The sequence below is a fragment of the Cyphomyrmex costatus genome, unplaced genomic scaffold (assembly GCF_001594065.2).
Source record: "Cyphomyrmex costatus isolate MS0001 unplaced genomic scaffold, Ccosl1.0 scaffold815, whole genome shotgun sequence".
NCBI classification, from domain to species: domain Eukaryota; kingdom Metazoa; phylum Arthropoda; class Insecta; order Hymenoptera; family Formicidae; genus Cyphomyrmex; species Cyphomyrmex costatus.
In genome coordinates this window covers 53406-74857 of record NW_017280392.1, presented here as the reverse complement: position 1 = coordinate 74857, position 21452 = coordinate 53406, and the positions used below count along the sequence as shown (strand labels likewise).

The window sequence follows — 21452 nt, the reverse complement described above, 5'->3', positions numbered from 1 at the left end:
CTAATAATAAGCCCAATTTTAATATGTTTCTTCATGCAAATTACTAATCTGTGGATCACCACTTTGTTAGTACAGATTACATAGCAATTTTATGTCACGCAAATGTCACGACGTGACAACTCTAAAGCGCTATATTACTACCATATTACCAACCTGTCTTATATTACTAATGTAATTGTAAATACGTCGTTTATGAATATTCGTAATTCAAGTAACTAATTTATTATTTTTGTGATATATTTACATACAATTTTTCGTAATGCTATTTTTGTCCTATGTTTTTTATTTTTAATGTTTTAATCTCTATAACAATTACGCGAGACTCTTATTTTTTATGATTTTCAGTACGTACGGTTCTATAACTTTCAATTATTAGGTAAAGAAATATGACCGCGACAATGGTAGAAGCAAATATTTGGCACGATATGTATATACATGTTTTATCCATGAGTGTTACGAGCATTTTACCCATGTGAATTATATTTTTGATGAGAAAGATTACATAGATCGCGACAGATATGGCGATAAGTGATAAAGTCTCGGATCTACATGGAAAATACTGTACAGGAATTCCAACACTCTTCGAATGAGTCCACTATATATGAATTTTGCCCGATGGCATAATCGTAAAGCCGATAAATAGAGCCGGATTCCAACCGGGGCCTAACGCCTCATTTTAATCATACTTACGCCTCGTACTAATTAATCGAACGATTTATATCAACTCTCACGGACAGTCTCATTATCAGCTAATGTTACGTTGGTGGAAGATGGTGAATGTGTCAACCTGAGTGGATTCCACCAAAGACTCAGCCATCGCTGGTCTCAATTAGCGCTTTACGCGAATGAGAAAAATGCCGACCGATCATTCACGGAGATAATGTAGAAACGCGTGTAACGCCTCCTCGCTGCGATACTTTGGGCACCTCCTTTTCGGCATCACCGAGGTGTCCTTCGTCTCCACGGTTGCAAATGCAGCTCGCGATAAACGCCATGTCGCTAGATGCCTGGGATTCCTGATTTGATCGATCGTCAGTGCGGTGGATCTTAAAGACGCATTGATGTTATGTGAAAGTAACGAGAAAAAGTCTTCACGTTATCGCTTCGGTTACCAGCAATTTGTTCCTTTCGATTCTATTTTCAATGTACATTCTGCGCACGATATATAAATTCCTTGGGTATTTAATTTCTTGACTTGTATGTTTTTAATACTTTAATCTTGAACGGTACTTTAACTCTATTCACTCCGAAATTTCCTTCACTAATATTTACAAATCTAGTGTACTTTAAATTAATGTATCTTTGCTTAAAGTTAACGTAATATTGAATGGTTTTTTTATTTGAATATTTTAAAGATTAAAAAATTCGAAGAAAAAATATTTGGGTCCAGCAGATTCACGATTACCGATTGGAGTTAAATTTTTTAAATGCAGGCAGTCAATTTCATAATATAATTAACTTGACAATAAAATAATACATAGTATTTTATTAAATATCTTTATCTGATTATTTAATTGTTTAAAATATTTATATTATACTTTTACATTAACTTTGCTAATTTCACGTTGCAAGACCGAATTCGTTATTAGTCGTGTTCATTAAATAAGAATTGTTTCAGATTTTCAATATCGTTTCCCGCAGACTCCACTGGAGTTTTCTACGTCCCTTCTTCTTCTTCTACTTTTCTTCCTTTCCTCGTTCGTCAGCTCACTATTCCTGCTTCGCAGTTCCAGCTAATCGTTCGCTTTAACGTGTACTACCCGCTTTATCTCCCACTGGACTCTGCTTCATAATAACAGTTAAGTGCTACCAGACGTCCACAAATGAGTAAACGGTGCGCCACCCGCTGATAAAGGTATTCCGCCGCAAGAAAGAATCGCGCGTCGGTATCTGCTTAATGCGCTCCATCGCAAACGCGCGAAAAGATACACCGTGAATAATATCGCCGGCTCGCGATATAAATGCAACGCGTACGCGCGGTCCAAGTTTGACTAAAGGGTTACTCCGCTCGTTATCCGTTTTGGCATGCTGCTGCCTGCTCACACGAGGCGATAAATAGTGTCAGTTTGCGCCAATGTGACGTCGGATTTAAGAACATAAAGAACTTATATCTAGCTTAGCACCTGTCATACTTGGAAACTAATAAATTGATGATTAAGATCATTAAAATGTAACGGAATCAAATGTTATAAGATCTCAACGATAAAGAAGTTTTAGATTTGAATACCTATTGTAAATCAACTCCTTCTTCTTTTCTTCTCCTTTTATTTTGATGAATTTTGTTTATAATGGAGGAAAATTCGTGTGACATATTTTATTATAATTGAAGGGTTTACTGTAACAGTAAGCCAACGATGTAAAATTGATATTTTTCCCAAAGAAACTTCTTTGCACTGTCGCATTATCGGCATTATGAAATTGATTTCAATGAATTTGATTAAATTTAGAGATTCTCCAATAGAAGACCAATAAGCCTATGAGGATCAAAAGTTACAATCTGTGGTAGCCAAGATCCATACGATATATTATAGTCCTTGTAGAGATCTATAAGACAAAAGGGAAAGAAATAAAGATGCGGCCTCGGGTCTTTCGTGAAATGACTCGACACCGCGCCGGCAGGAAGGGCGAGACGGACGAGCGGGCGGGTGGACAGGCGGGAGGAGGCAAGAAGAAGAAGAAGCGAGCGATGGCCGTGGAGAGGAACGGGCGGACTCGCGCTTTGGAATGCTTTGAAAGGCCGCGAGAGCAGCTCTCTTGGCTAGAGCTGCTCGTTGGCTGTGAAGCGAAGGGAGAAAAAGCAAAAGAGGAAGAGAGGCTGTCGGGGACGGTCTTGCTTCAATTAATTACCACATTGTCGTGCGGCCAACCGGCGCTGGATGTTCCACCGTGGTAATCTATGGAAGACCCGCTTGCTCCTTGATTTAATCTCCTATACGCGCTCTCGACCCCGCGAGCGGCGAATTTCGCACGGCGCAATCGAACGGGCATCGATGGCGTTAAATAAAAAATAGTTACAGTCTTCTGATAAATTGTCAAACGATAACGATCTTCCAGTTTTTCTACACTTGTCTTCTTCGTTGATATTCTTATGCTCTTCACGACTTTTTTCTTTTTTATTTTTTGCCGAAATATATTTCTTTAGAATCACACACACAAGTGAAGTTCTAATGAATGTTAAAATAGAAACTATTGACTTTAGATCAACTAAATAACAAGTGGTGCTGGACAAAGTTAGATGCGTTAAAATAATAATTCTATATGAAATTTATTTAAATACATTTACTCCAGTCATGTACTCGTATGATTTTCCGACACTTGGAACACAATTAAACATACAATAATAATGATCTTACAAATTAAATTTGATCGTCAATTTGAAAAACTATTATAGTTTTAGAATTTTCAGTGGCTCAATTCTTGCGGGGTAAATCCTAATTACTTGTTTGGAACTCTTCAATTTATTCACGCACTGTATTATCAATTTACACGGAGCTATTTGTGTGTGCTATTTTAATAATTATTACAAGCGCATAGTTTCCAAGCTGCTACTTCGTAATCTCGCAAAGCAAATCGTACAAGTCGCTACAAGATAGTACGTAGGTGTGTTGTGTGTGTGTGTGTTTGCGCCGAGCTTAAAGCTCCTCCAGCTTTCATCACGAACCGCCTACCAATCAACAGTTGCAAAGCCATGATGACAAGCGGATATACCTTCATTCGACGACGCCTACCTCCGGGTCATCGCTCGTCATCAGCACTTTGTGCATCATGGCGGTGATGTACTGCACCATGAAACGGTCGGGCTCGAGTTTATTGGCGTAGATAACGATAGCATCTCTCGCGGGCGTAGTCGTTCGTCTTTTTCCTCCTCTTCATCGTGTGTCTCCTCTGCCCTCATACCCGCGCATCCTTCCGTCGACCGATGCATACATCACCGTCAGCTTATTTCCGTGCACCGCTGATGCGTGCACGTAATTGGTTAGGCGGGGTAGAGAACGAAACGCTCGTTCTCCATCGACCGGTAGGCAGGGAAAGTACTATTCGTAGTGATTTACTTGGACATCGACATGCATTTTTACTCCCGTAAAATCAAGAAACTAACTAAGAAACATATCTTAATGAAATCACTGTTAGACAACTCTAATAATATACATGTATCTTATAAGTAAGTGTTCGTTGTAGGAAAAGACAATTTTGCTCTGAAGTGTAATATATCTATCTAAAACTTTAATGAATATAGATTTGAATGTAATTTTTTGTTGGATCTCCAAACAATTACATATGTTCTAACTAATCAGGAATACCAGAATGTTAAAATTTTTTTACAATCATGTTTGAGATTCTACATAATTATTTTAACGGTCCACAATTATTTTCTAAAAATTATTTTTAGATCCGTATCTAACTAAATTAGATATTTTAAAACTTATCTATTCCGTGTAGTTATTAAATTTTCGGTAATAAATGTTTTTACAATTAAAATTTTTATTTTTACTAAAAAAAAGATCTTATCTGAGAAATCGAATGATTTTTATATCCTACATATTATCTAATAATGATCACGAATGATTGCTGCAAAAGATCGCGTTACGACTGAAAGGACTGGATTAATGGACCACTATGGTGTCGAATTCTGGCGCGCGGACAACGTGGAAGTCAATGGGCCGTTCGTTGCCGTTTCCGTCGTCGTCATTCTCTTTATAGCGCGCGAGAAAACGCATGGCCCCGATGTCACGCGGAAAATCCCGGCTATCGCCGTTAAAATGCGCCGGTATTTACGCGCTCGTATTTCTCTTGTCGTCCCATCATCGCGATCACTGCGCCACGCGAGCAATGCGATCGTCGGCCACGCTTCTCCTTGGCTCACACGATTTGCCGCTCGAGAATTTCGTCGATCGACGACAAGGGTGTTAACATTTTAGAAGATAAAAGATGATTGTGAGAAGTCGTAATCTAGAATAACGACTGTACGAGTAAACATTACGTACTTTTATACAGAATATTCCGTTATCATATCACTCTATAGGTATATGTACTTTTATCATATAAAATTTGATTTGAAGAAAACAATTTAGTGTTGCCAACAAAACTATTTATTTTTTATCAACAACCAAATATTTGGTTTATATAGAAAAAATTTAGTTGTTTTTATTAAATATATTTTTCTGCTTTGTAATTAACGAAAATATTTATTTGCTCCAAGAGTAAACAATTTAATTGCATAAAATTACAGTTTTATTCATTACATTTTAATGAAAAAGTTTTGTTTAGCACATTTTAAATCAAATTTTTTCTTGTTACAACAAAATTTTGGTTCACAAAACAAAATATTTTTTTTCTATTGAAGTATTTATAATTGAGAAAAAATCGAAAGTTAGAATTAAAATTGTGAAGAAGCATTTGAAACGATTGAAAATTTCTAATTATTGTACAACAGTCTTTAATTTTTTGGAATTCAAGATCTAGAATTTAAGGAGATTTTCCAGCGTTTTCCTTCGGTTTTACTCTTAATGTTTTGTTTGATTTATCATCATGACTCTCGTGATTCATTATAATAATCGTGCCCCATGCAAACTGTACATCAACCGACCAATTAAACTGGTTAACCGATAATCATTACGATTCGCGAAGTGCTAAAGGAATAACCGGTTAACCGTATCGTTAACGTGTTAATCGATAAACAGCACGATCGTGTGCAACGTTTGCATAAAAGCAGTTACGATTCTTCCCAATTAAAAACCTTTCATAAGGGTTTATTCACTTTAATTAGTCACTTATTTTATTTCAATCTTGTCGTCAACCGCTGCGTGCAAATTTAATAAGAGAACAATTTTTTCTGTGTAATTTTAAAACTGAGATTGATTACAATCTAAGGCTTTATCATTCGTTAAGTCACGTCGCCTAAAGTCACAGTAGAATCTTTATTAAATACATAATCTTTTTGGATATATCATATACACGTGATCCACACAGAAATGTTCTTAGATTTATAAAAATTGACGTTTGAAACCTCTAAAGAATAAGATTCTAAGAATCGACGATATTACATACGAGACTAATTGCTTGTTATTACAGCTGAACGTGCATCAAAGGTCTCTGGAAGCAGCCGGTATCGAGCTTTGCGGCGCCGGCGGAAGCGTCCCTCAAGGTCAGCCGAGCAGTGCAGGTTCTGTAGGGTCCGCGCCGAGTCCTGCGTCCCCAAGGCCAACGCCGCAACCGCGACCACCCCTCGCAACCACCACCTCGCAACCCTCGCGAACGTTGGACGACGAGAGATCGACAGACGGTGAGACGATTAATTGTCTCGGTTTACAGCAACGTGCGTATCGTCACGTGAACACCTGCGTATTAATACACCGGCTCGCAGGCGTGGGTGCCGGTACGACCGAGGACTCCGACGATGGCGAGAGCAGAGCGCAGTACGTTAACGCGAATTGCGTCGTGTTTACGCATTATCGAGGCGACGCGGCGTCAGAAGTGGAGGAACACTTTCAGAGGGCCCTCGCACATGATAAATTAAAGGGTAAGCTGTTAAATATGATCTATCTTTATTTATTTGAAAAAAAAAAAAAAATCTTATTTAAAAAATACAAACATTTTAAGAAACATGAGTGGTATGGATTGAACACACATCTCATGGGTGTGTGTTAGATATAATTCTTACTATATTGGTTGGTGTTGGTATATAAATTCCAACATTGCGTGAACACTGTCGATGTTAACATCATTTAAACAAGGATGTTAAATCTATATCAACGGCAACACACGTGTTAATCCACGCCGAAAATATTTTTAGAGTGTATGTACAATTATTTAAGAATTTTTAATATAATTGTTTTAAATCCTGTAAATGGATTGGAATCCACTTTATTCATAGTATTGATCGTGATGTTCGAATTTTGTGGTCCATCCATTTTTCAATCTCAATGAAGTTGAAACATTTCGACGCCGAAACGTTTTCGAAGCGAGTAATAAAGTACGCCATTAGGCGGCGACAAGGCTAACAAGCCTCGTGACAATTGTAGCTCGTTCGCACTCGCGCCGACTTAAATCGCTAGCAGGGCAGGGCAGGCCAGCGAGGAGAAAAGAGCAGAAGGAACCCACCTCGACCGCAGGGGAGGACGAAGGGAAGATTGTCAGCACGCGAGCGGGTTTGGCAAGCGATCGGCAAGCTCGTCTATATCGGTGTCGTTTAAGGCCGCATTTATCCCGACCACAGTGCGCCGAGGATCAGTTCAGTAGCCTGTTTAGAATTCAAGACAACACGACCTAATTGTTACGCCTCACCACTTCCCTCTCGCCCTCGTTCCTCGGTCCCTCTCTTCTTCTGCTTGCGCGCAAACTTCCCGCGCAACCGCGCTCGTACGAATGGTAAATTAAGAGCTTCTGCTCTCTGGGGGGAAAGAGGGACGGTGGAGGAGCGCTGAGGAAAGACATTGTGAGGGAAAGGAAGGCGGGGAGCATGGAGGAGAGGCGACATCGCGGGAGACAGTTTTAGCCGCGGAATGCTGGGTAACGTACGTACAAGGACCGAACGCGACTTTGAGCCTAAAACGCGCACGCTGTGAAAACAAAGAAGGAAAGAGAGGAAGGGATATGGCTCAATGGAGGGAAAGAGATAGAAGGAGAAAAGGGTTACTCGCGGAATTAAAAAGGAATTCGAGTAATTGGCTTGGAAAAATACGGTGGGTTCCGGTTTCACAAACAAACAGAAATTGTTTTGCATAAAAGGATAGAGTTATTTTTAGGATTGTGTAGGTATACAAATTGAAAGAAGTTATACATCTTATATACTTACCCAATTAAATAAATTCAGTATATAAAAATGTGCTAATAAAATGCTTTAAAAGTACTTTAAGGATTATTTTTATACGAAGACATTAAATTTTATCAAATAATGTGCAATTATAATTATTTTAACAGAGTGACAATTAAAAATCAATATTTCAATTATATGTATGTATGTACTATGTATTATCCTGAAAATATTTTACTGTCTAAGAACCAAGGGTGGACGCGATTGCGAAAACGGTATCGAGAGTCGCAAGTCGTCGATTAAAATGTCGGCGTTTTCTGAAGTTCTGAGGAACACGCGGGTACTTATTGGCTAACCAGGCTTCGACAACCCTTTTCTACCCGCTCCTCACCTCACCCCTCTCCATTCTCCTCCACGTAGAGCGATACCCTTTCTCTCTTCGGTCGCGGCATCGGCAAAGAATAAAGCCGGCTGCAGACGGTCGACACTCTGTTTCTTTAATTGCGTTAATAAATAAAGGACAGTCGGCGAACCGAGACTGAAGCAGATACTAGAGAGAGGCCACAAACGCCGTCCCACGATGTCCTTAACCATACCCTGTCTATCTCCAGGATTGAAAGATCATATTTGTAATGACAATACATGCGGCTGTACTTACAATACAATACTTTTTAATTATCTCTTTAATTATACTTTGTAAAAGTGAAGCATATATATAAGATATTGTACACATGTGTTAAAAAGAAACTAATAGCAAGTAATTTTTCAACTTAACTTTTATAGTTTATAAAAAATAAAATCTTTTTATTAATTCTGAAAAAAACTCGATAGAATGTTTAATAGTGTGGCATTTTTGTTTATACAATTTCCTTGTTTTAATATTTTTTTAATGTTGTTTTATTAAGAAAAAAGGTTATATATCTATTAATTGAGATGTATAGTTTTGATTCGGAAATTCATCGGCCGACAAGCAGAAATTAATTTAATTTATATATACTTCATTTATAGATACTTCAGACTTGCGCGATTAATTAATCGTACGTGTTATTACCACGCTATCGAGGATCGTAACTTGATGCATTATGACTCGCCTGTTTATGTAAGACCCGGTATATCAATGTTGATTTACCGGTTAGGCCACTGCAACTGTGTGGTAAAATGTTCGATCTCTCGTTAAAACCTATATAATAAAAATAATCTATTTATCCATGGTAAGTGTGATCTATAAAAATGCAATCACGTCATCTTGTCGAAAAATTTCTTTAATAAAAAATTATTCTATGGATATCAATTAGTGATTTTATTAAAGGTAATTTAATAATAAATAACTTATCAAAAATTGTTATTGCACGCAATAAGTCAATGTAATATATTGCTCTATATTTTAATACTTAAATAACATTATTATCATACGTCTTATGTATCATAATTTATTATCATACATTAGCATGATCATATATTATGTGACACTTTATTAATTAAATACATCTTAGCGTCATCGCTTTATGCAATTAATTAATGTAAATGTGATAATAATAGTGTAATCGGTTCTTTTGATTGATTCTTTATTAAAATGTATCCGTTCCCACGATTTCGAAAGATTTCGCTAAACGGGCAGGCAGAATCCCACGGGACCAAATCGGCGGAAGACAGAAGGGTACCGCTTGGTTGTTTTACAAGCGACCACTTCGAAGCCAGAAGCTTGTCGTGTATCCTCCTGCAATCCTCTCGCGCAGTCCTCGCTCACGTTGGATTCCTCTCTTCTTTTTTTCTTTCTTTTTTTTTTAATCCATTCCCGACCAATCGGAACGCGCGACCGAAGGTTGTGGACCAACGCGAGGTCGACCGCGCCGGTCCACGATTTATGCCCTCTAATTCCCTCCCCTCTCGCGCGCACGTACGCGATTTCATCTTCTAAGTCGCTTCGATTATCTGCTAGGAGAGGCATACCGGCTGCTAATTTACTCTGCTGTTACAAACTACGATGATTTAGTCGGCCAGCGACGTTATTTATTCCCGCTAGTTAGGACGAGTGGTTTCTGGTGGAAGCGCGCGACCGCTTGGAACCCGTTTTCCGGAGGAGAGAATATCTTCCCGCAGAGAAAGAAACAACGAGTTATCGGTAGTATTCATCACTTGAGGATCATCGCTTTGGCACCAGTATTTATAGCACTGCTTGTGCTTGCCCTGAAAATCGTTCTCTTTTCTTTTTTCTTTTTTTTTTTTTCGACAATGTACGACACTCGCGCTTCTAAAGGGGAAAAATAAGAATAGCACGATATTTAGCAGCAGAGAATAGAATGTTCTCCGATCAGATTCCGACGGAGAGGCGCCGAGTCGCACGCGCTCGAGAAGGGTTACGTAAACAACCGGTAGGACCTCTCGATCGCTCTTCCCTGATATTTTCTGGAGACAAAATAAGAATTTTATATAGAAAAATTAAAAACATTGTTTTTCTCTTTCTCTCTCTCTCTCTCTCTCTCTCTAAAAATTGCTCGTAGGCGCATGTTTTCTCGCGCAAGTCATTAAAAGCGCCGTCATTGTAAAATTGTTTTCTTTTTTATTGCAGAAAATATCTCCCCCATGTCTATGAGGAACTTTCCCCCTTCCTTTTGGAATAGTCAGCATCCCAGTGATGTCTACGAGTACCCGACGGATCCGTGGCATCCGCATTACCCGCAGTACCATCACAGGTCAGTGCTACCGATCGTTGTTGTCTATTTTTCTATCTCTCCTGTTCCCCCTCCCCTCCCCTCCCTCTCTCTCTCTCTCTCTATCTATTTTTTTTCTATTTTACATAAATGGCATAGTTTCCCTTTTTTCCCCGTTCTTTAATAGACATTCTTTACAAAGTTGTGCGATGGAATATCGGCGCCATGTCCACGACCCATTGATTCCTGATCGTGCGCGTCGAGTAATTGCGTGTAACTCCAGCATCTCATCACACCGTGGAGACGTAAAACCGAGACCACATGCTGGGAATTTTTCCTGAGCGCGCCATTAAATGCTACGTAGCTCGTTAATTAGTGAAACGAGAATTTTTTTAAACACGATCTTTAGCCATGCTGAATTAACTATTCGACAACTCATTATTTTTCTTATCTTTCTTTCGTATAGCTGCGCGTTGATTCGTATTTCTGTTCTACATTCTCAAAACGTAATATTACTCATGAGTACATGATATTGAAATTCAGTACTGAACGAATCAACGAACTGATTTTGGAGCGACAGCTGTCGTTAAAATAAAAGGAAGTGTAGAAAAAGGTATAACCAAAGAATCATACGTTACATATAGGGGAGTGAAGTAAAGAAAAATTAAAACAAAAGAGAAAAAAGAGTCGTTGATATCTTCCATCCTCTTTCTACGGCACAACGGTGACAGATTCGTAATTTATAGATGTAGTCAGATCAGTGCTAAAGATCTCGGCGTTACCTGCTCCCGACGGTTTTTAGTATTTTCCACATACCTGCATGTGCTCTTCGTTTTCGCTTTTAAACGCATGTCGCTATCTCTCTTCCGCTCCTTTCTGTTTTGCTTTCTCCTTTTATCTTACCCCTTTGAGATTGGCATCGGGTATACTGATGACATGTATTATTTTGTGATTCTCATCGATCGTGACACACTATAATCAAAGCGATTGTATCGACGTGCTGAGAACCGTGATGCTATTTTTATACGCTAGTTTGGCACAATATATCTCGCCGTGCGTATCTCTGTACGCCAAAACGCTCGTCTACATGTCAGTAGTTAATTTGATTCATATTTGACCTGAAAAGCACGTTTATTTTCTTCACACACCACAGAGATTATATTCTCTTGACAATTCGCCTTTCACGTCGTGAATTTTCCCGTGCTTTCTTGTCTTTTTCCAGGGCCGTGCACGAATACCACCACCACAATATGGCAGCAGCGGCGAGCTACAGTGGCCTTCTTCTGGGTGGTGCACGCGGCCTCGGCCACCATACGTCTCACCACGCGGCGCATCACGCACACGCCGCGACCTACAAGGAGTGGACGTCGGCGACGCCGTCGCAATCCCTCGTCGACGCTTCTTCGGCGCCGCCCTATCCTCACGGCCACTACGCACCCCTCTCCGGTAAGTAAGTAGACTTTTCCATGTTTGGTTTCACCAACGGCGAATGGACATTGAGGTAAACTCCGTTTTAAGAGAACGCACGCAGAATATGTGAAATATTCACGATATTCACTTCTGAGAGATTCGCGTAGGAAAAATATTAATTGTCATTTTTTAATAAACGCAGTGGTCGCGTTCGTTGTTGGTGAAACTGGTCGCGAAATTATCGCGTTTTCTTTTAGTTTTATAAGAATAAATAGTCTTTTTAATATATTAATTTTAACGAGGAAGAAAAAGGAGGATCTTTGTCGAGTGATCGAATCAAATGTGAAACGATATATACGTTGTCTCTACTCTTTTCTTATTTCTCAGCGAAATAATCGTCAAAGTTTCTCTCTTAAATAACATTTACAACCCAACTCATAAATACATATTTAAGACCTACAGTTAAGAGTCATAAAATAATTAATAAAATAAGTCAAAAGAAAGACGTTTTTTAATTAAGTACTCTCACGCTCTCCTATTCTGTAACTCTTAATGACATTGACTGCATTGTTACATTGCCATTGCATGGCTTTTTCATCATGTATAAGCACATACTTATAAAACATGTGCAACACTACTGTTGTTAAGAATTATAGAGTAGAATAAGAGCTTCATTTATCGAATTCCTAATATTTGTTTCTGATTTATTACATCGCCGCGATCCCCATTGCTTCATCTGATATACTTGCGTACGGATTGTCGGCATATCGACGACGTATCAAAGATCCTACCGTATGTTCTGACTGTGTCGAGCGACAGCAGGACGGAGCTTTGCTCGGAATGGCGCGCAGGTAGCGCAAGAAAGATCGGTCGGTCCCTCAGATGCTCGCAATTAATAAGGGCTTAATGGGAGCCGCGATCCATACGGTGTCCTCCTTCGGCTCGGCGTTCACCCACCAAAATCGTCCGCAGGACAAAAAGCCGCGGATGCATCTCGCAAAACATCTCGCTCCCGCCGCGCCGGCAGGATCCTGTCGTACGTACCCTCGTTCCTTGAACGCGCCGCTCCTCTGTCGGTGAATTATGCGATGCAGAAAAATAGCGTTAAATTATGCGGTATAGAAAATTGGTATTCCTGTTCATCTTGTAATTTTTTACTTGGCTTGCGAGGAAAAGCCGCCGAAAAATTTTAAGTTCTGTGCGTGCAGAGCATAGATTTATACTTGCCACTATAAAATAAGGTTTATTTAAAATCTCTGAAAATAAATTTAAATTAAATTAAGATATTAGATCATGTGAATAACAATAATGAAATATTAGATAATGTATTTAAAATATATTGAATACAGTTAAATATAATATATCTACACATATATATAGTATAGTTACTGAAAACCTCTATATTTTCTATTTTCTAATATATTTGAAAGAAGAGAAGGGAGAAATTATTTGTTATGATTTTTTATTTTATCAAATTGAATCGAATAATTTATTTCTCAGTAAAAGTGTATGTGACAGAATTCGACTGTGCACAGTTTTGTACCCCATGTGATGAAGCTGCAGTAAGCCGTGAAAAACCACGCCCATTGTGATTACAGAGACCACTCCCATCTGTCTGCACCCTGATGCAGTTTACACGCCTTCCGCTCACCTTGAAGCGATTGCACAATTTCGCATATGGTCTTTGGAATTTTCTGAGATACGCTATTCTGCGAACGACGTGTTGGAATTCTCGTTATTTTTATTTTTACAACCTTGTTTCTATCTCTATTCTCTTCGACTTTCCGTTTCCAATTAGAATTTACATATTGCATCTAAATATATTTTTCGTTCATTACTTTACATTCTATATAGTTTTCATGTTTCTTTTGCGGTGCAGGGTTTTTTTCGAATTTTCAATTTTTCAACTCCTTGATCTAATTTTGCTTTCCTCGCGGCTTTACTTGTAATGAAATCCGGAAGAGCAACGTTATCTATGCATTTTCGTACAAATTCTTAGATCGTCCGAATCCCATCTAACTTGCCAAGATTCTAGGCTGCCTGAATTCCGTTTCTCTTAGACGAAAGGCATGGCTGCCAAGCACACGGGAACAGTGACATCCATCCCAAGAAGGGAGAAGAGGTCTAGTATCGATTTTGTACCCTCGCTTTGCTTTATACCGAGACCAAGCATCGTGCCGCAAAATGAATTCCAACCCTCTTACAGTTCCCTTTCAATCGAGCAGCGGGATATTGTGAAATAAAAATAAATACTATAAATTTAATGTTTTGTGTCTATAAAGGAAAAGATTTATGCACGTAAATATAACAAATTTAGAAGGGGGAAAGAATTTTGTAATTCAAGAGAATAAAAAATTATTGCCATGGCCCTTTTCTAGTAGTTATTCATATATTTCAATTGTTAGTTTTTCAGAATTAATTATAAATATATATGAAATTTATATGAAGTTTTGTTAAAAACTCAGAAACCTAATCATATTATTAATTTACTAAAATATACTCACAATTGTGAGGTTGTTTGCGAAGAACTTAGGTAACAGAAATTCGTGTTCTGATCAAGAAACTCGTGAAAGAGTAATAGAGGGTGAAACGAGCGCTGGGTTGAACCAGCAGGGGTGAATTGGCGCGCGCAAAGTCTCTGAAGTATCTTTAAATTTAAGTGCCGCCATTACGACGCTCGGCTCGGCAAACCGATTAGGTTCGCTGCCTGCGCGATGGCCGCTGCGCTCAGTAATTATATAATTGCACGAAATTAACTCGAACCGTATAAATTGGCCGTTTACGCAGTGATTAAGAGAAATAAATCGCAATTACCGGATGACGCGTCCGCGTCTTAACATGGCGATGTCTTCGCACACATGCATCACGCTGCTTTTATTTTGCGGCTTGCCGCTGTTGTTTCCCGTGGGAAGCCGTCACGTTAGCTTCGTCATTAGAGACGTTGTCGATATCGCGAAACGAATTACTTCACTGAGAAAAATTTCTGGTTGAAAATGAACGAACCGAAAGATTCTGATCATATCAATCTAAATTTTCACAATAGAATCATAATAGATTCAACTAGAAAAAATTCTGATTTATTCATTTTCAACCAGAATTTCAATTAATGCAACCAAATTTTTTCCAGTGTTTAGTTTTTAATCTCGAAACGATTTAAATTTTATTTTAAAAATCCTACTAAAATTAATTATTGTGTCATTTTACATTCAAATAACTTATTGTTAATTTTACTCAATTTTATGTTACTTCATAGAATATATTTAAAAAAATCTGTCAATTTATTTTCAGAAACTAAATTAATGTCTTACAATAATTAATAAGACTTCTAAGAAGACATTAATTTATCTTCAGAGAATAAATCGACAAATTTGATATGACAATTATTTATTTCTCTACATGCGTAATCTAATCTTAGAGTTTTATTTTAAACAAATTAACGTAATTTCTCTAAAAGATTAAGCACTGTTTGAATAAGAGTAATGTTGAACATGCATTGATACTGATTAACTTGAGAACACGCGATAAAGAAATGAATTATATATATTTATTCATAGTACAGACACGCGTACGATTTTAATCTGTGGTCTGGTTTTAGATAAACAAGTTCAACATTCTTACCGTTCTGATAAATGAACTGTGTTCGGAATGCAGCGAACCCGAGGCAGGATCTAAAGATGCTATGGTTTAAACCATTTAGCAACTAAGATACCAGATTCTAAGGTATGCAAGTTTAAAGAGTATCATGGATTATCAAAATTAGAGTTTGTATGATTCGGAGAGAGATTCAGGCAATTTAAAGTAATTTTAATAAATTATATTCAAGCATCTTGAATTTATCTAAAAAAATTGGCATAGAGATAAAATAAACAAACATCAATTAAGGTAGAACTTCAGGGATCTAGAATGAGAAAGTCCAAAGGATCGTCTACATAAAAGTCGTAGACGGTCGTGGAGTCTTAAATCATAGGAAACCAATCAATCACAATCGAATATAAGGAGAATACTCGATTAAAATTGATCAATTTCTTATATCTTGAAATCCTATACGATCGTTTACGGCTTTTATTACGGTTTTTTATTCAATTAATTTGAAATCTAAGAAACTTTCAAGGTTCAATTTGGGGTACAAGATGATACTGTGTATACAAATTTCTTTCGGGACTAGGACATTTTTCATAGAACATTCTCGCACGACGTAATCCGTCAGTGCTCCCGTACGCTTTCTGGCACGCGCCTCGAAAATGGCGTCGTACAATGACGTCACGTAATTCACCGTTGCATGAGAAGAAGGGAAAGAGAGACTCAGACCAGCCGGGGATGGCCAGTCATCCTCGATTGGTCAGCTTGCGAACGGAGGGAGTGGTCGAGCGGTTGCTGGTTATATCGATCTCTCGAATTCTGCTTGCTTCTCTACGAACGAAGCGAACTAGACAGGTTGCCGCATTAGCGAACACGCGAGATTCATCGTGCTCTCTTCGTCGTTTTAGTTGTTTTTATCTTTTTTTAATCTCTTTCAATATAAAATTTTGGAATTCTTGATACTTTTGCATGATCTTTTTTATAAATTTCTGTAAAAAAAAAATGTGTAAAGATATGAGACACATGTTCCTAAATTGGAGAACTTTTATCTTATATACATACAATAGATGTTAAAGTTTTGCGCTTTAAGATGAAGAAATGTAGAACTCTTATTTGTGATTGTCAAGTCTGGATATCCTGCATTATCGGTTTCCTTTGTCATGTTTTTTTTTTTGTTCTTTGATCTTCTTGCGCCTCTTGTTACACAGAATGTAAAACGAAGATGATCATCTTTCCGACTGCGACCGCTTGAAAAGCACGTTCGACGTTCAGAAACAAGGGCATCGAGATTAAATTAAATCGAACACCCTCGCTCTGCAAAAAGTGAGGACTCGACCCTTTGCCATCCCTTCACCGGCGAGGGATGCGCGCAAGGGACGAGCATTGTGATGACCCTTATCAATGGGGGGAAGGGTCAGACCCCTCATAGTCTGGAATCCAATATACTTGAACTCGTTGTAAGCCTGGTCGACTGGGCGCCCCTCTTGAACCCGTATGCACCGATGAGCGACTATTAATTACAAATTAAACCTCTCAAATCTCCAGGATCAGCGACGTGTGTCGGACGCAATATTGCACGTGTCGGAACTGTCTTTCTTTCTCCCTTAGACCTCAGCTCAGTATGAAAACGGAAAGCCACTTGTAAAGACAAAAGATTCGTTCAGAGTCTTTTAATTTGGAAATTTCAAATCAAAATTTCAAATTCTTATTCTGATAAGGATGAAAAGAGATTATTGTATATTAATTATATGAACGAAAGTATAATATATGCACGGATAGAATTGTTTTGTTGAAATATTTAAAAATTATTTTATATAGATAACAAATTTTAAAATAATTTTCTTTCAACTATCAAAATAATTATGTAGGACGCTCAAATAAAAAAACAATAAATTGCTAGAATATATTTTCAGATACTTGAGCAAAATTATTCTTTCCATGTGTAAAAATATTAATTATTAAATATTAAATTATCAAAGGCGCGATGTTATACATATTTGATGAGAGAAGAAGAGTGACGGAGATAAAGATTCTCAATGAGGATTAAGTATAATGACTAAAATTGATATTTCGGTCGTTTTACTCTGGGAATTAGATGTAGGTATATGTGTACCGTATCCCTCGTCCCGCAAACACAGAGGGTGACTTTGTAGTAATATCGCAAACATCGAGCAATATTGTCCGGGTTATTCGACACACCATTTACCAAGCTGTGTCCCTTGCCTCACCATTTTCCCAGCACCCTGTGGACTATATCGGTTTCGCGTGTAGCTACGGCGAATATGCGTTATATAAGCCACTCGCATAAATCGTCCTAGCCGGTGACACTTATGGCGCATTACTCGGTATTCGCGGTGTCGCAGGATGTATTGAATTAGGATGTCCTTCCATGAAGATTATATACTGGCGTTTCTGTTCAGAATTTCCTTGTAAAGGATTAACGACGTCACAAGGATTACCACGATGACCACTCTGGATTATCGCGTTTCTCAATAAGAGTTTCTACTAGTAAAATAATTGTGAGAGGAAGAGCTATAATTTTAGAAGAAACTTGGTTTATTCGAAACATTATGTTAATATAATTATTCCTTTTGATCCGATGATGTACTAATTATTATTATTATTTGTCAATAAATTATATGAATTTCAAAAACGTGTAATAAAACGAGAAAAATGCTAAAGTAATATTAATTTATACTATTTAGCTCAATTGACGATTTTTGTATTGACTTCAAATAAAGATAGCGTTTCGTGAAAAAAAAAACGCGTGCCGCGTTTATCATATTCTTAAGAAATGCAGAACGGGATGTTTCCGTTTGAAACCTCAACGCACACAGATCAGCGAATACAAAGTTACGGACGGACGCACCTGTTATGAATGTTCCAACATTCAATATCGCGATATCAAAGAGCACTGCGAGATCCCGCGCGAAGGAATTCCCTTTAGTCCTACCGACAAAGAAGTGAGGCGTACAAACTCCAGGGAAACCGGCGAAACGAAACGTTCTGTCAGAAATTGCCAAGAATTTCTCTTCTACGTGACGCTTGCTAAAATTTCAATCATGCAAAATAACATTCTAAATAAACTAACGGAGTCAAGGCCACGTCTACAATTCAAGTGGAAAAAGCATACGAGTCTTGTACTTTCACCTTTCATTCGTTAGATAAAGTTATAATCGCGTTTAATTTATGTGGTATAAATCACATATATATGTAAGACACCGTTACATTCTTGACTGTATTAATTATTTTCAGTAACCAAATGCGAATATTATGTAGATATATAATCATATACATATAAAGTATTTCCTAGTTTAATTTCGAGAAATAAGAAATTTTAATTTACCAGATTTATTGTTGAAAATATCACGCAAATTTCCAATATCCTTTCAATAAACATATTCTTCCTATACACGGAAAAAAGAACGATTCTACTGAATCTAAAACTAGATATTTATGTTATAGATTTGTATCTAGTTGAATTTTTAGATACAAAGAAATTCATTCTTTCCATGTATATTTTTTACATACTAAATTAAAAATAGAAATACTATCGAATACACTGATCAACAATCAATTTCTAATAATTTCTAATAATGTATATAAATAATTTATAAAAATGCGTCCAATAATAGATTGTATTACAAAAATGTGTAATTCTCGTATATCTCTGCATCATGATCGAGCTGTCGCAATAATGTTTGGAGACTGTTTTCTTTTTTATCCAGCGCGCGATGCCTTTCTTGATCATTTTCCGGTTCAGTGACTTTCTCGATCAAATAATACTTTGCGTTCCACGCGATGCCGACAATCACTTACACGATCGAGCTCTTTGTGTTTGCACCCGCGTATGTATGTGCGTGAGTGCGCCAATATGGCGACGTATCATGGGTCTCACGTTGCTGACTTTGAAGCAGGTAGATCCGTCCACGTGCCGACACGTGCGTATCGATACAAACTCAATCTCCCGTGTTGGCAATTCACGATGTCGAAACATCGATCTGTTGCACGATAATCGAAGGCGCGGCTCGTTCAATCCGATCAAGAAATATTAAAGAAGAAATATTGAAACGAGAATTTTAAAAATAAAATTTATGGTTTTAGATATTTTTTGATCGTGGTAATAATTTAATTCAACCATTTTAGCGATATTTTCACATTATGCACTTTTTTATTTAATCTTCCGAAATAATTATTTAATTATGTAAAATAATTATTAAATTATGCGAGAATCTGTGTCTAATTTCAAGCAAAGGTATTATTTTTGATAAATAATATTATACAAGTGTTTGAAAAGTTAATATTATAAAATTTATACAAGTGCTTGAAAAGTTTTACAAATCAATATCTATATATAAAGCTGTGGACAGAAATTATTTCTCCGGTGACTTTGTAAAATATAATGCCACAAAATCAGGCAAATAATTTCTCTCCTCAACGTTATCTATGCATTTATTTTGCTAAATTTTTCAAACATGCTTTGCATAAAATATATTGTATACGAAATAATATTTGTACTATTAATCTTACTTTATAACTATTTAATGATTATACGGTAAAAATCACGCCTTTCTAGACAAGAATGTTATATCGGCGACGATGATCTGTCGATTCACTCTTTCAATATATAACGAGATAAGAGATAAATTCGTCCATGGGAATATGAGATCTTAACTGGTTGGTCTCATGACATCAGGCCCCATTTGTCCCTTCGTTCGTTCATCCATCGGTTTGCCCGTGTTGCTCAGCGGGTGCCATCACCAGTTCTGCACCCTCGCATCCGTCATAACGTTGTCTCTTCTTTTATTACTACCGATAAATAATTTCAACCAACGACAAGAGACGTCTTTCAGATCGGAAGGCACAGTTTGGATCAGCTGATCACTTGTATAACGTTTAGAAACTTTTGACTAAAGTGCTAGACACAGTAGAAACCTTTGTATTGTAAAATTAATGTTTCACTTGGTAATATTTATACTTTTAGACACTACTTCGAAATCTAACAAATATTGAATTAAAAATAGCAAAGAGTCTTTAACATGTATGTATAATAAAATTTAAACTTCAAATATTATATATATTGATAGATTTAATGAATTATATATTCAATAACATTTTTTTCTTGTTCTCTGTTGCAGGACTCGAATCTCAAGTTCAAGATTCCAAGGACCTCTACTGGTTCTAGGATCGAGCGTTGGAGATCGGCAGGAGGCAATGCGGTTTCCTTAAATTCAAAAGTCGACTGAAGGACTGTGTTTCAAGTAATAAGAAAATTTAATAATGCGATCTGATGACGTGAATCGTATAGACGTGAATGTGACAGGAACGAGGACTTTGTTAAGCAAAAATGACGACTGAAATGTCCGTCGTTGTCATGTACATAGTGTTACCTATATATTTTAAGGCTCTACTATTAGCATAAAATAGATAATATTAGACGAATACTTGCGCGCACTATTACCTTTATAGTGACTGCTGTGTCTGACGTCGAGGAGAATGGCCGTGAAAAACGCGATTGAGAATCGTCTTCAGCTGATACAATAGTGTAGTGCGATTTAGACCGTCAAGGCACACCTAAATTTCCCAAATAATTAATATGTATCTTTAATTCTTTTCTCATTTTAAAACAGTAAAATCTGTGAATTTGTGATATTTCATTAAAAATACAACGTTTAAATAATAACATTAAATAATAATCTATGCACATTCGAAAATTGCCAGAAACAAATTTAAAGAATAATATTAAATAATATTAAAGAATAATTTTTTTTAATTATATCCAATACTGCTAATCAGAACTATAAAATAATTATTTGGCAAATTTAGCTGCCGACTTAAGTGAAGTATTTATTGACCAATGATCTTGCCATATATATAAATATATTATTATTAATTAATTATTATTATTAATGTATCATAAACAATAGGCGCCGCAAATATTCTGAAATCTCCCCGAGTTAGCGAATTAAAATAGTTATTATCCGACCAGTCAACTATTATTCTTTGCACTCCTGGCTGCACCCCCTACACATATCTTATCTCTTCATCTCTCAAATCTT

At 37.2% G+C, this 21452-nt stretch overlaps 1 protein-coding gene across 5 annotated transcripts in view; it reads left to right on the top strand.

Annotated features, from left to right (window-relative positions):
• Positions 1 to 21020, top strand: part of vg (transcription factor vestigial) — a 51408-nt gene extending 30388 nt beyond the window's left edge. Inside the window, exons 2-6 of one of the 5 annotated variants that reach the window (XR_001940946.1) lie at positions 6073 to 6520; positions 10323 to 10446; positions 11627 to 11850; positions 15410 to 15534; positions 20532 to 20604. Coding sequence is in view for 4 of the 5 variants with exons in the window: in XM_018549382.1 (XP_018404884.1) it covers positions 6073 to 6520; positions 10323 to 10446; positions 11627 to 11854; positions 20532 to 20622 (891 nt within the window). In the remaining variant the exon portion in view is untranslated. Of the gene's footprint in view, positions 1 to 6072; positions 6521 to 10322; positions 10447 to 11626; positions 11855 to 15409; positions 15535 to 20531 lie in introns of all 5 variants that reach the window. The other 4 variants (XM_018549385.1, XM_018549384.1, XM_018549382.1 and 1 more) reach the window with 4 other exon arrangements.
• Positions 21021 to 21452: the final 432 nt, after the last annotated feature.